The sequence below is a fragment of the Olea europaea genome, chromosome 1, assembly GCF_002742605.1.
Source record: "Olea europaea var. sylvestris chromosome 1, O_europaea_v1, whole genome shotgun sequence".
In the NCBI taxonomy this organism is placed as follows: domain Eukaryota; kingdom Viridiplantae; phylum Streptophyta; class Magnoliopsida; order Lamiales; family Oleaceae; genus Olea; species Olea europaea.
This window is the reverse complement of record NC_036237.1, coordinates 1,821,747-1,836,305: the sequence shown is the minus strand read 5'-3', so window position 1 is coordinate 1,836,305 and position 14,559 is coordinate 1,821,747. Positions and strand designations below refer to the sequence as shown.

Sequence of the window (14,559 nt, the reverse complement as noted above, 5' to 3'; positions counted from 1 at the left end):
TTTACTTATTAAGTTTCATGTTGTGTTTAATATCTTCTTTACTTATTGCAAATGGTGACGAACCTTTTTCCCGTCAAGCTCTTTTTAATATGCGTCAGTAAGTTAAGAAGGTGGAGACTTCATTATCATAAAGTCCAAACACAAAGTATTATTTACAAGTTCAACCACGAGGAAGGATTTTTTGTTTAACAAATAACGTTTTCTTTGATTGTTTATATTCATCTTTAATCTTGTTATTGTTGACTGCCGAATATTATGGTCTCGATCGGCGCCCTCCAGCTGCTTACAATATTTTATTTATTATTTGCTTATTTAATCAATGGCGACTTTGACATTATCCTGAATTAGCATATTGCTATTTTGTCTACTAGTTTTCTATATAGATTAGCTTAATCTTTCAGAACTTGGAAAGCTAAGCATGTTCTTGCATATCTTCTGCTTGCTTTCACTGGCGGTAGCACTGCAGTCAATCGCCCAAGGCACGGCAAATTCCTCTGCTAAGCCTGGCTGCGAAAGCAGATGTGGAAATATAGAAGTTCCATACCCGTTTGGAATCGGTAACGGATCGGTTTGTTCCCTGAACTCGCGGTTTAATATTCAGTGTGATACTTCTGTTAACCCTCCAAAACCCTACCTTGGTACGACAGGCATTGAGGTTACCAGAATATCAGAATCTGCAATCTATCTTAAGTACTTTGGCCGGATGGCGATTGCCTGCTATGATATGCAATTCTATAACAAGACTACGGATTTACCTTTAGAATTGAACTTTACATCTGTTCCTTTTACCTTGTCTGATGCAAATCAGATCATATCTTTTGGCTGTGATGACTTGGTTAGTGTACAAGGAGTATCCAATTCAAACCGAAGTAACTTCATCGATGGTTGTGTGTCGTCCTGTTCTCAGCCTGATGGGATCGGACAATGTCCAGGCAACGGCTGTTGCCAGACCTCCATACCTAAAGGCACTGTTTCCCTCAGTCCCAACCTGTCTGACGTCCACAGTCATTGGCGAAGAGAAAGCAAACTTTTCCCTTGCAGCTTTGCCTTCGTTGGAATGATGAATACTACTATCCGTAATTTTACTTTCCGTTTATCAGATCTCAATGATTCAATAACATTTCTAAATAATACAATGTTAACCGATATGCCATTGGTGTTGGACTGGAAGATTGGTTCCAGAAATTGCACCGAAGTACAAAATTCGACAGATTATGCGTGTCAATGGAATAGTAAATGCGTTGATTCCGATACCGGCATTGAAGGATACCGCTGCAGCTGCTGGGAAGGATACGAGGGGAACCCTTATCTCAGTCCAGGATGCACTGGTTAGTAATTTTATCCTTATTTAACTAAAGTATTGGGTATTATAGTGTAAGCAGTCTAACAATTGTTTGTGGGTGATGCTTGATCCGAGGCTAGATATCGATGAATGCAAAAATGAATTCTATAATTCATGTGTCTCAAATGGGATTTGCACCAATACTCAGGGTTCTTATAGATGTTCCTGCCCCAAGGGTTATTATGGTGATGGAATGAAAGATGGTAGAGGTTGTTTCCGGGTGCCAGGACCCAAAGTGGCAGTAGGTAATCTTTATCAATATACTCTTGTTTGTCTTGGAAATTTTGCTACCATGTCAACTTTTTTATGAGAGAGGAGAAATTCTATCAATCAAGCAAATTCCTTTTGTATCTATCCTATAGCCCAAAATTTTTGTTAATGTAAAGTATAAAATCATGAAAAATCTAATTTTGCATCCCCTTGTACAATTATGATTTCTATTTCAGGAGCAGGTTTGGGCTCTGTAATGGGATTACTTCTACTATTATCAACTTGCTTCTGGTTGCACAAGTTTCAGAAGAAGAGAAAGATCAAAATGCGCGATGAAAAATTCTTTAAACGAAATGGAGGACTTTTGCTACAACAACAAATATCAACCAACGAACACATACTCGAGAAAACAAAACTTTTCACTTCTAAAGAACTAGAGAAAGCAACCGATCACTTCAATGAAAGTCGAATACTTGGCCAAGGAGGACAAGGGACAGTTTATAAAGGTATGTTATCAGATGGGAAAATCATAGCAATCAAGAAATCCATATTGGTAGATGAAAACCAAGTGGAGCAGTTCATTAACGAGATTGTCTTACTCTCACAAATCAATCATAGGAATGTAGTGAAGCTACTAGGATGTTGTTTAGTAACAGAAGTTCCTTTGTTAGTTTATGAATTCATCTCCAATGGAAACCTTTTCGATCATATCCATGATGATAGTCCTGACTTCCCATTTTCATGGAATATGCGCTTGAAAATTGCACTAGAAGTTGCCGGAGCACTTGCCCATCTTCACTATGCAACTTCTCTTCCAATCTATCATAGAGATATCAAGTCTAGTAACACACTTTTGGATGAAAAGTATGTAGCCAAAGTTTCAGACTTCGGAATTTCAAGGTCAATTGCAGTCGATCAAACTCATGTAACAACCATAGTGAAAGGGACATTCGGATATCTTGATCCCGAATACTTTCAATCCAGTCAATTGACAGAAAAAAGTGATGTTTATAGTTTTGGAGTTGTTCTTGTTGAGCTTTTAACTGGGAAAAGGCCAATTTCTTCCGATAGAACAGAAAAGGAAAAATGTTTGGCAACACGATTTCGATCATGCATGGAAAGGAACAATCTTGAAACAATTCTTGACTCTCAGATTTTAAAGCAAGGTGGGAGAGAAGAGCTTATTGCAATTGCTAAACTTGCACAAAGATGCTTAAATTTGAAGGGAAAGAATAGGCCAACTATGAAAGAAGTAGTATTGGAGTTAGAAGGTATTAGAATGTCTCAAACATTTTTGACTAACATAGAAACTACATTCCAAGGGGTAAATTTGCACAAAGAAAAATCAATGTTGCTCTCGAATGATGACTACACATGGACAAGTACGATTGACAGCACCATCTCATCATTAGATGTCACTCCCTTAGTGGTTAACACAATTTGATTCTTAATGCCATTTATCAGCATTTATGTGTTTTTGTTATGTTTGTTGATGAAAGAAATGTTAGATTTTTATTTTTGGTATAGAGTTTATGGCCTTTTGTTGATTTCCAAGTCATGAAGCAGATGCTAAGGTTACGTGTGCATTGTTCTAAACTATTTAAGAAATATATATTTTATGTTTATCGTATCAGTTATCATAGAAAGTTTACTTTTTAAGACTATTGTAAATTGTAAACTCATGAAAACTTTTGACACATGTACTGCCACGTTGGTGAATGCCTAAATCTACGTTGTAGCTTGTGAGTTTTGATATTTTTTTGCATATATCTATTAGGCCGAACGATGAAATCACAAAACTGCAAAATCAAAACAAAAACGTTTTTTGAAATCGTTGGTTTGATTCCACGTAGATCCGTCAACATTTTGATTTTGAACTGAACCAAACCACTATGAAATAGCTTGTTAAGGTTTCAATCTTTTCAAACTGTTTCAAACAGCCAAACCGTTTACCAAAAAAAATTTGAAAATAAATTGGTCCAAATTTTATCTAACTCAATTAAAACTTAACACGTTTCGATTAAAAAGATACATCCATATTAACATCTTGTTTGAGCCCCATTCTTAGGAAAAATGTATTTTTAACAATGTTTTGACATTATTTCAATCATAAATTCTTCATTAAAATAATATTACACGTAAATTCAAAAAATTTCCTTATTTTTTTATATTAACATCTTGTTTGAGCCCCATTCTTAGGAAAAAATGTATTTTTAACAGTGTTTTGACATTATTTCAACCACAAATTCTTCATTAAAATAATATTACACACAAATTCAAATTTTTTTCTTATTTTTTAACCACACATTTCACATCACTACACTATTCAAAAAGGGCGCACAAACAAGGTCTAAATATAATTTGATTAAACTCAGTTCGATAATTATACATCTCAATTAATTAAATCATATCCAAATTCCAATCAATCATTACAATTGAGAATGTAAAACTCTCAAATTGGATGAAGTGTTGAACAACTACTGCTAAACCATATTCATCGATTCTCTATTACAATTAAGCAGACAATTAAATCTAAATTGTAATTCAAACTTGCACATTTTATTTCCTTCTACTAACAATTTTCTCAAACTTTACCCAAATTCAAGTCAGATTATCTATTTTTTTGGTAATTTTTTCTATATTTTTATTGGTAGTTATGTTGCTTTCTTCTAATAATTGTTGGGCTCTCTTAAAGTAATTCGCTAATATTTGAATAGAATAGAAGTATTGAATGATTCATAAAAAGTCACAGCAATTAGGTATTATTGTATTTGATTTTTATTTTTTATTTTTTCCTTTATTAGTTATTTTATATCATTTAACTATAAAAAATGAATTCACGTAATATATTTTATATTTATGAAGAGAATGAATTGTGTATTGCAATTGCAGATGAATGCCATTAATATCAACTAAGAGTTTAAAATATTTATATGTTGTTGCATTATAATGATTATAATTATATTATTTTGTTTTGTAATTTTTTAATAATACAATTTATGTTTCAACATGAAATTTTAGACTATTATTAATGATTTAACTTATTCGATATATATTAATTTTTCATTGTTAAATCGTGGTTTTAAACCGGATCATACTGAAAAAATGGTTTGGATTGATTTGGTTTATAAATTAAAGTGGTTTGGTTTGGTTTGGAAAAATTTCAAACCGCTTTAAATGGTTTCATTTAAAAATTTGTCTCAAACTATCCAAATCGAACTATTTCCACCCCTAATTTCTATATCCTCATCAAACTTGTTTATAGCTACTGTACTATTTTTTACCATTCCCATATCAACTATCCAATTGTCATCCCTAGAAAAAGTTATGGTTGAATTTTAGTTTTTATTTTGAAAAAACCCAAAAAAAGGCATAAATCTCTACCACATCAAAAATGTAGTTGAGTTAGTAAAGAAAAATTGGTGAATAAATAATAGTTATTAATTAATATAACTTCGCTATACTAGATGTATATATATTAAATATCGAATTCATATAACTAGATATAAACTCGATGCCTTCTAAATCTTGTGATCCACCTCAAAGTTAAGTTTCGTAATTTGCTAAGTAATCATTGACGACCTTTGCCATTGTTCAACAATACCAGATGTTTGATGATTGGAATGTCAACTTGCTATCCATCCAATTGAGCATACATGCATTTTGTGATGCCTAAAAATCGTTCAGTAAATTAACTGAATATGATTGGACAATATTAAAAAAATAAAAATGCATAAAACCGTCATTCATAACATATTAAAGCGAGCATATTAAACATGTCCATTTGATGGATATGATAACCTCGAATTGTTGAATAACACAATGTTAGCTATTGTCTTCTTATATTAAGTTGGAGTTCTTTCAATTTTTCATTTTTATATACAGATGTGGTATGAAAGAAACTAGTTGGCTAATGAGTTTGTTAACCTAATTTATGATTTCCTCTGTGAGATTAAAGTAAAGCCTAAACTTATCCAGAAAATCTTGGCCATTTATAAGGTCAAATCAGTTGCCCTAAACTTGCAAGTAGTTGGACGGAATTAAATCTTCTTGATTGGTTCACATGTATATTGACTGAGTTTTAATTTTTATTTTTTTATTTTTTTCTTTCCTTATATAAATATATGTTGTATAACAATTATACCTACACATAAAAATGATAAGTTGGTATGACGTATTGTGTTCGTGTTAAACATTGGATCAAGGTCGAATAATTTAGATGACAAGTGTTCACCTAAATTTTCAACCAAGATCTCCTTGCTATATATTATCTCACGGAATATTAATAACATATAAAAGAAAATAACAAAATAATTCTTATCTAGAATATGTAAACAACTACAACACATGCTGTTAATTTTGATGTTCTTTTTATCTTGTAATTTGTTCAGTCCTTGTAATTTGTTCGACTGAAATATAATACATATTATGCATTAACCGATTATTTGACATCGAATACATAAGAATAAGTTACATTATTAACTTTGGTTTTCATCTATATTTGCATACAAGGCACACTTGGACCCATTGACAGTATTTTTGAAAAGTCAAAAGTTCCTTCTAAAATTAAAAATTTTATTTTAAATATGTTTGGATAAATTTTGGAAGTGCCGTCGTCCGATTAGAAGAGCTTTTAAATACAAATGATCTAAGATTATATTCTCAAAAAACTCTTCTACAAAAAATAGAAATCTAATAATTAATTTTTCTTTTGCAAATTTACCATTTTTTCCTTTAGTTTTCCATGATTCTTATCAGAATTCAAAATTATTATTATTATTACTTTGTGTGTTTGGCTTTGTTACCCTCAATTCATAGTTAGTCTATTCAATAGAATGAAATTGTTTGTAATGATAATATTGTACAAACTCATCAGCCCATAAAAAAAAAAATGAAAATAAAAATACAAGATAACATTGCGATAGAACTAAAATGACATTCAAGTAGACAAACCGTCAACAAAAAGTTACTTTTAAGCATAATCAAACGTCTTCAATATCTTGTTTGATTTATTCTTCAATTTTTTTCTCATCTTAAATCCCAAATAATATTTTTTTTAACAAAATCCCCAATGCTAATTGAGCCCTTGTTTGCACATTATTTCTTTTTTCTTTTCAAAAACACTTTTTTTTCTTTTTTCTTTTCAACCACATATTTTTTAATAAAATAAATCATACATAAACTTAAAACTTTTTTTTATTTTTTAATCATATATTTTTATCAATTTACTATTTCAAAATGTATTTTTACAATTAAATGTAGTTCAAATAGTCTAGTGTGTCGACTTAAAAATAAAAGATTGTGAAAAAAAAAAATGAAGGCCTTCAATGGAATAAATTAATAATAGGAAAGAAAAGGACACTGAACCCTTGTGCGATTGTCTATATAAATCCTCTCAATTGCCATTTACGAACTGAAAGTGAAAACGTGTGAAAATGGAGAATGCAAAGAGTCTGGGTTCGTATAGTGACGGAGTAGACGCCGTGTACCGGCCGCTGCCACCACTCTACTTGGCTTTTATGGTCATTTGGTTCTTCTCTGCATTTTCTTGGGCCTTGAATACCTACAATTATCGCCATTTTCAGGTCAATTATTATTTTTCTTCTCGAATTTAATTAAATTTATTTTATTTCTAGCTGCTGATAATCTGTGAGAATATAGGATAAAATGGTTGAATTAAAAAAAATTCAGTTGAATGGGATTCAGCTAAATTGCTAAAGGTCCAATCTTTTCAGTTCCATTTTTGAACTCTTGATTATTTTTTTTGGGATTTATTAATTTTGTCGTGGTTTCTCGAATTTTCTCTGTTTAGAGCATCCATAAATGATGTATATGATTGATCATTAGTTTTTGACATTTTTTTCCAATTTAATGGGATTTTTTTGCTTCTGGTTAATGTTTTATTGCTAATAATATTTGTCATTGTTGTTAATTTATTATTCCTCTGTGATTGTTCTTTATACGTACTAGAACAGACAAATAGATTGCAGTGGGCGCTTGCCTCTGTTCCATTGATAAAAGCCTTGCAACACGCTTTATCTTTCCTTTTCTGGTACGCTTTTATACTTGAAAGTTGAAACTATGTAACTTTGGTGCTAATAATGTACAAGTTTTTTTGTTACTGTTATTTAATATGCTGTTTATTGATCATGTTTTGCTTCAGGAATTCGTGTTTTTACACGCACGTATGCTCTTTATGGATGTCTTTCGGAGCCTATGTTATTGGAGTGCTATTTCAGACAATTACTTTTGTATCTTTCATGCTTATTTCTAATGGCTATTGCATCACGTGTGAACACCTTTCGGCGTCTGAGCGGCGAATGACGTCTGCTCTGGGGTGTGTCTTTTACCTGACTCTAGTTGGTTACAGAGCTTCTATACCTTACTTCTTTGTGAGTTTCCTCATTAGTTCACTTACATTTAGGGCAATAAAGGCACTGTTGGTCACTTAAAACTTCCAGCAAAGTTTCATTTTATTTGCCAATTTTATTTATTTATTTACTTTCTGTTTGAGTTACATACCAATTTGGATTCTGTTAGTAAAATTAACCGTTGTCCAACATGATGTACAGAACATACAGCTTGGGAATCTGCCACATAGGGAAACTAGTTGATTTTAATATCAAAAGCTAATTTTGTGATGTAATTGAAACAGAGAGGAAAGTTGGGTGATCAAGTTGAACTTAGTTGAAAGTTGAATGACCAACAATGTTTTTACCCCTTATTTTTATGTTCGAACCGTGCATGATGGTGATGTAATGTTAAATTGGGTGGCAATACGACTGTACTCTTATCCTAATTTAACAATGAGGATTATGTTTGCTGTAAAACAGGTACTGCTGCTGCTCAACTATTTTATAATTTTCTACATGATATTCTGCCATGTATCTCAGAACTTAATAGTTCTGCGGGAACAGTTGAGCTTTATAGAAGATGAGGATGTCCACGAGATGCATGATGCAGTTTATAAAAAATACATCATGTTCAAGTAAGCATATTCACATTCTGTTGAAACATATAGTTGGACGTGCTGCTTAAAAGTATACATATTTATTTATGTTTACTTTGACTTCAACATGCCCTCAAAGGCTTAAGATGTGGAATCTTCATAAATGGATGGCATCGGGACTTGAAGTAATGACATTTATCTTTGATACCTTGTTGAATCACTTTTCGTGAAAGTTTAGTTTAAAGGAAGAAAAAAAAATTATTTATTTTTCGTTTGACAAATTTTTATCACCTAAGTTTCTGTTAGGCAACTTGCTTTATCGCTCATAAATTTCCATTAATAGATTTGATTTCTAAAAAAGAAAAGATCTAATGAGAAAAAAATGCTGACCAGCGTTTCATTCTTTACATTTTCCAGGAAATTTCAAGGAGCGATGCACATTGTGGCTGTGGCAGAACTTGCGGTATGAACCATCTTTTATTGACATATTCTTCAAACAAAAATAGGAAATTCTAAAGATTGATCCATGCAGTAATTGAGCATTTTGTTGTCCAGATTTTCATAAACATGGATACGTCATTGGAAAATTACTGGATTCGGTTGTTGGTTCGAGAATGGGCACAATTTTGCATCTTTCTGTACATAGGGTATGTAAGAATTAATATGGGTTTTCCTGAACAAAATTCATATTCTCCAGCAATCTAACGTGATTGAACCCTATTTATGACAGATGGACTTTCAGGTCACAACAGTTGACACCTCGTTTCTCTGTTATGCCTAATTTGAAGTCTAAAGTAGAAATAATGGTGCCTCCAATTTACAGCATTGTAAGTTAAAAAGATTTAACCTTTGAGTACTTCATGTATTCCATTAATGATTCTTTTTGCCTTGTATACATTTCAATAATCTTAGTGACATTAAGTTCTCTCATTTTGTTGTGCCAACTGTTAGTACTGGAAAATTTCCCAAAAAATAGAGAAATTCTTGATAGAAAACTTGAAATGAAGTAGTAATATACTTTTATATATAGGATTTATAGTGAAAAATCCCCCTAGAAACTTGTCCATGTGCACTATAAACCCCTGTCCCAGAAAAACCTCCTGTTTGAAATCTTTTGTGCGAAGAATCCCCTACCATCAAGATCCGTCAAATTTGCCATTGTAAACAGTAAAAAATGCTAAAATTAATAATAAATAATTGTAGTTGCAGTCCCCCAAATTTATTTTTTAGCAAATTATACCCAATTTTTTTATATGAGCCATCCACAATCCCGAATTTTTAAAATTTTATTTTCTCCACCACCCCACCCACCTCACCTCATCTTCTTCTCCACTCCCAATAAAAAAGACAATGATATACACACTTTGCCACTTCTTCACCCACCCCATGACATCCCAGAAATTATACTTATGCTTTAGTGGCTGCATAAACTGCATAAAGAGGATAAGGGATAAAAATGGCAGCACCAGACCGTATATTAACAATAGCCTCCTTTTTACTCTCCACCATCCCTGGTAAATTAGCTTGAGTAACATTTGTAGTGCCCTCTACATTAACCTTAATCAAATCATTTAATAATTTTACATCTACTTCATGGAAAACCTTGCATAAATCCAAGAAACCCCAACATTATTATTCAAAATCCTGATATCCAGTCCTTGAAATGTGTCTTTAATTCTTCCTACTCCATCATTCAAATCACTGGGAAAATCTACCACCACAGTCTTAATCTGGATCGGTCCCTTTTGGACTTGATTAAGTCCGAAACTTCCTGGAGCTTATCCGGTTTCCGACCCACAAGAACCAGGTTCAGCCCCTTCTGGCCAACTGAAAGCAAAGGCTTGGAATTTTATTGAAGAGTTGTGAATGAACATTTGAAGAGTGATAAAAACCCCAGCGCTAGTAGCGGAAGAAGCCATGTGAAAGAAAATAACATTTTAAAGATTTGGGATTGGGGATGGTACGTATAAAAAAAATTGGGTATAATTTACAAAAAGATTAAAAGACTGTTACTGCAATTATTTATTTTTAACTTTGACAATTTTTATTGTCTTTAATGGCAACTCTGACAGATTTTGACAGCAGGGAGGGTTTTTTGCACAAAATGTTTCAAATAAGGGGGTTTCTTTGATTTTCAATAGATAGGGGGACATATCGCAAATGGACAAGTTTTTAAGGGGGTTTTCTGCTATTAATCCTTTATATATATGTCTGTGTGTGTTGGAATGATTGTTACCGAGTGGAGCTTCAGAATGTGGAGGTTTCATTTACTAAATTCTTCCACTTATGGACATTTAACCAAGTCAAAATCATGGAGCACTTGATTAGACACTTCATTGTTTAATACTACTTATCATTTGCTATGAGTGCTTCTTCTTTTGTACATAGTTTGGAGGATTTTATAAAGTTGAATGAGCATGTGTGGCTGTGTTTAAAAGTAAAATAGAAGAATTTGAAGTTACTTATCTTACCAAACATGATTTTCTAAGTTACTTTTAACAAGACTTAATGTTCTAAAACTTGTGTTTGGCGCTGCTTAAAATCGAGACTAAAATTGAGTCACTTTATTGCAGGAAATGGATGCAGAAACTTTTAAAGATTTAAGTAGTCATGAATGGCACATTGGTGTAGTAAGTGATTCTTATTCGATTTTTAACAAATCCCAAGTTGCTGTTTGTGTAGCCCTTGTAATTTCACAAGCAAAAGTTCAATAATGTTATAGCCATCTTTGGTTAGTTCTTTCTCAAAGTTCTCTTTGGTTTCTTATAGCCAACATCGCCCTGTAAAGGAAGCTTAACGGAATCAGTCCTAGTCGTAATTCAGCACCCCCGTGATATAAGCCATCGACCGACTCTGATTAACTGAGTCCTGCTGCGAAGACTATTAAAACCCCTGGTGGCAATTCAGATTCAGTCACAGACTGGCACGAATGAAGAAATAAATTCATTTGGCGTAAGATGGATGTTTCTCGATTTTCAGCATTGAAATATGCTATTTTTTGGAGACTTGGGTTTACGATTTTCTTGTTAATTGGGTTGAAACCTGAAGCCCATTTGTACATTGAATTTTTCTAATGGAAAATGTACATTCTTCTTTTACTATGTTGTCTGCTTTGCATCCTTAGTTTTACTTCCTAGACATAGGCATGCTGCANCTAATGGAAAATGTACATTCTTCTTTTACTATGTTGTCTGCTTTGCATCCTTAGTTTTACTTCCTAGACATAGGCATGCTGCATTATGCTGCAATCTGTCATTCTAGTTCTGTCCTCTTTTTTTCCCGCATCCATTTCCTTTCCTTCATGCAATGAGTAGATTTAGTTGCTGTACTCGTGTTAGATAGCATGATATTGGTTGATGATGGCAAAGACTTTTACTTTATATGTCCAAGTAGTTGAATTAGAAAATCAAGAACGTGCTAAACTTCTGTTGGAGTCGTTAAACTTGTGCAACCATCAGGAATGACAATCACATGACGTAAACTGAGATTTGATGTTGATTACATCTTCTTTCCATTGATAACTTCTCAGCTTTGATTTGGTGCAATCAGACAATTAAATTCCATTTTCTTGTATGTCACTCATCTTAAATTTAGTGCAATGAGGTCAGTCAACATGATTTGTTTGCTAGTTACTCTGTCCATTGTCGTCAGTTTAAATAGCATAATATGTTGGTATAGAAGTTAGAATTGATGGATAGTTGGACAATGATTGTATGTTTTGTTCATTTTGCAGTATATTTAGAATGAAAATCCTCTTGTTTTAAAAATAGAAGGTTAATACAATCAATAAAAGTTAAGGACTAAAACGTTATTACCTAAGACATTGAGGACCATGCTACAATTTCTCCCTAGCAGGATGGACATTGGGCTAATGTTTTAAAAGACGTAGCTCGTAGCTAATGCCCAGACTCCAACCCCACGGGAACCCCAATCCCTAATTTCCCAATTATTCAAACGTGCGGTGTTTTCATGTAAAATCCATCCGTGCTCCTAGATACTAAAACGCGATATGAATTTACAGTTGATGGATTTCTGAAGTATAAGTTCAAGAAAGTGAGAACGAAAAAGAAAACAATAAGCAAATCTGACAAATGAGTGCAGGTAAATGTTTTCCAGTTTATCTTGTGCAGGTAAATTTTTTCAGTTTATCTTGTTAGCGTTTATGTTCTATTATCTCCTCTTCACTTGAATTTTGATTTTTAACATAATAATTTTTCCTGTGCAAATGTAAAAAATCATCAGTTCGTTTATTAATGTACGTATGTATTAAATCCAATGTTATGATAGAAAGATTGTTCTTTTGTATCTTGTTTGAATATTTATTATAATTTAAGATTATCTATGTCGAATTCCGGGTTGAATCTTCATCGAACAAATTATGCTGGTATGCTCATAGTTAAAGTTCATTGTCAAGTTGATCGTTTAGAGAACCAAATTTGAAAATAAAACTTTTATGTGCAAATTAGCTTAAACAATTCAAGTAAAATGAGCCTGGAGCTCCTTTCTTCCCCGTTTCTCCTTCATTTATTTGATTTGGATTCTCGGGTTCATCTCTCCATGGGCCTTCAGTTTCATATGGTAGAAAGATTGTTTTTAACCTGCGGGTTTAGATATACTCCATGAATGTGCAAGTATACAGGATTCTCTTTGTGTGCACCTCTCTTCTTTGTTCTATAAAATAATATGTCCAGCTGAATTTGCAGGTGGAGCGTTTGGTGGAAATAGAGGATTGAGCCCAGTACCACCAGAAAAAGGAGTATTCCCTCTAGACCACATGCATCTCTGCGACCAGGTACAATAGCCATGAAAGTAGTGCTAGGAATGTTCTTGGTGGATGCAGGATGGGACCCATTGTCCACAGCAGGCTGCAGGGGGGGGATTGGACTGTGAACTCATAGTTTTGGTTGGGAGTTCATGCTCGTCATCTTTGGGGTCGATTGCACCACGAAAGACTAGATGATTGACTTTCTTTGACAAGATTTAGGTTATTAGTCTTGTGAATATTCATGACAGGTTTATTTTTTCTTACTCAGTATTTTGGTTGTTTCAGGAGAAGAAAGACTATATCAATTGTTTAAAATCTGCTGGCCATAAATCTGAAAATTGTAGACACTTGTCTAAAAAGTACCTCGAATGCCGTATGGAAAGGTAAGTTCCCTTCAGTTTACTTTGACATATTTTGGTTTTTTCTGTAACTTGGTATCATATCTTATGCTTATCTTTTGTTCTTGTAATTATTCATTTTTAATGACATCTCGTTATTTTTACAACTGCTAAGCAATAATGTAACTTCAGTTATTTGAGAAAATGATATAACACTTCAAGTAAGTGTTCTAAATCACGATGCGACTTATTCTTGCTGCCATATTATGATTTTTCTGTCTTGTTGAATTCATACCGCCATTTAGTTGTAAGTGCTGATTTTAGGTCTTAAGGCAAGTTTTTGTGGGGACGTTTGCAGGAACTTAATGGCAAAGCAAGACATTTCGGAACTTGGATTTGCAAGGGAAGCCGATGTAGAGGAAAGTAGTAATGAAGAAGGATAGATAAATGAAAGAAAGTTAGTATTGCGTTCACACACTAAACATTTGCTGAATGATGAAATAAGAATTGATTGTATTATTTTTGGATCAAATAATGATAGCCCTGTTGTGCATGAGGTGTGTTTGTGTGTCTGAGTGCAGTAATTCATATTTGGCTTAGCTTAAAGTGGGGGAAAAAATGAAGAAAGCCAAAACTGGCTTCATTTTGTGTTTCTTTAGGGCAGTAGCTAGAGTGATACTGTCAAAAAAATCTTGCTTCTACAAAAGATGCAAAGCCAAACATGGGAGTGTGGAAAAAGTAATCATACCCTGAAAATATTGGAAATAAATAAGTTTCCTTCTGAATATTTGTTAAATGATCAAATACAATTTAGATGATTTCATTTTATGTAACGGGTAACCCATTCCATTTTTATTCATAAGTCTGGAATCCATGCAAAGAAAGAAGGTTGCAATAGATTGACATCAGGCCTTTGGCCTTTGCCCACTCCTACCCTTTTAAATTTCCTGTATCC

At 33.1% G+C, this 14,559-nt stretch overlaps 3 protein-coding genes across 3 annotated transcripts; all 3 read left to right on the top strand.

Annotated features, from left to right (window-relative positions):
- Nucleotides 1-426: 426 nt before the first annotated feature.
- LOC111411707 (putative wall-associated receptor kinase-like 16) lies at nucleotides 427-3,182 on the top strand. The gene is made up of 3 exons (XM_023042310.1): nucleotides 427-1,328; nucleotides 1,423-1,587; nucleotides 1,789-3,182. Exons 1-3 carry the CDS (start codon nucleotides 704-706, stop codon nucleotides 2,994-2,996), a joined length of 1,998 nt encoding a protein of 665 aa, XP_022898078.1. The 5' UTR covers nucleotides 427-703; the 3' UTR covers nucleotides 2,997-3,182.
- Nucleotides 3,183-6,886: 3,704 nt separating this feature from the next.
- Nucleotides 6,887-11,599, top strand: LOC111411636. The gene is made up of 9 exons (XM_023042198.1): nucleotides 6,887-7,137; nucleotides 7,528-7,604; nucleotides 7,716-7,944; nucleotides 8,386-8,540; nucleotides 8,919-8,964; nucleotides 9,057-9,148; nucleotides 9,232-9,328; nucleotides 11,075-11,131; nucleotides 11,271-11,599. The coding sequence occupies exons 1-9, from the start codon at nucleotides 6,988-6,990 to the stop codon at nucleotides 11,364-11,366; spliced, it is 999 nt and encodes a 332-aa protein (XP_022897966.1). The 5' UTR covers nucleotides 6,887-6,987; the 3' UTR covers nucleotides 11,367-11,599.
- A 792-nt stretch (nucleotides 11,600-12,391) lies between these two features.
- On the top strand, nucleotides 12,392-14,256 carry LOC111411546 (cytochrome c oxidase assembly protein COX19-like). Its single transcript, XM_023042082.1, has 4 exons — nucleotides 12,392-12,602; nucleotides 13,205-13,293; nucleotides 13,552-13,649; nucleotides 13,963-14,256. The coding sequence occupies exons 1-4, from the start codon at nucleotides 12,593-12,595 to the stop codon at nucleotides 14,045-14,047; spliced, it is 282 nt and encodes a 93-aa protein (XP_022897850.1). The 5' UTR covers nucleotides 12,392-12,592; the 3' UTR covers nucleotides 14,048-14,256.
- Nucleotides 14,257-14,559: the final 303 nt, after the last annotated feature.

Coding starts and splice junctions, on each gene's coding strand:
- LOC111411707 (XM_023042310.1), top strand. CDS start 704: ATGGCGATTGCCTGCTATGATATGCAATTCTATAACAAGACTACGGAT. Junction 1,329..1,422: donor TCTCAGTCCAGGATGCACTG/GTTAGTAATTTT, acceptor ATCCGAGGCTAG/ATATCGATGAATGCAAAAAT. Junction 1,588..1,788: donor AGGACCCAAAGTGGCAGTAG/GTAATCTTTATC, acceptor TTTCTATTTCAG/GAGCAGGTTTGGGCTCTGTA.
- LOC111411546 (XM_023042082.1), top strand. Junction 13,294..13,551: donor ACATGCATCTCTGCGACCAG/GTACAATAGCCA, acceptor TGGTTGTTTCAG/GAGAAGAAAGACTATATCAA. Junction 13,650..13,962: donor CTCGAATGCCGTATGGAAAG/GTAAGTTCCCTT, acceptor GGACGTTTGCAG/GAACTTAATGGCAAAGCAAG.
- LOC111411636 (XM_023042198.1), top strand. CDS start 6,988: ATGGAGAATGCAAAGAGTCTGGGTTCGTATAGTGACGGAGTAGACGCC. Junction 7,945..8,385: donor CTTCTATACCTTACTTCTTT/GTGAGTTTCCTC, acceptor GCTGTAAAACAG/GTACTGCTGCTGCTCAACTA. Junction 9,149..9,231: donor TGCATCTTTCTGTACATAGG/GTATGTAAGAAT, acceptor TATTTATGACAG/ATGGACTTTCAGGTCACAAC.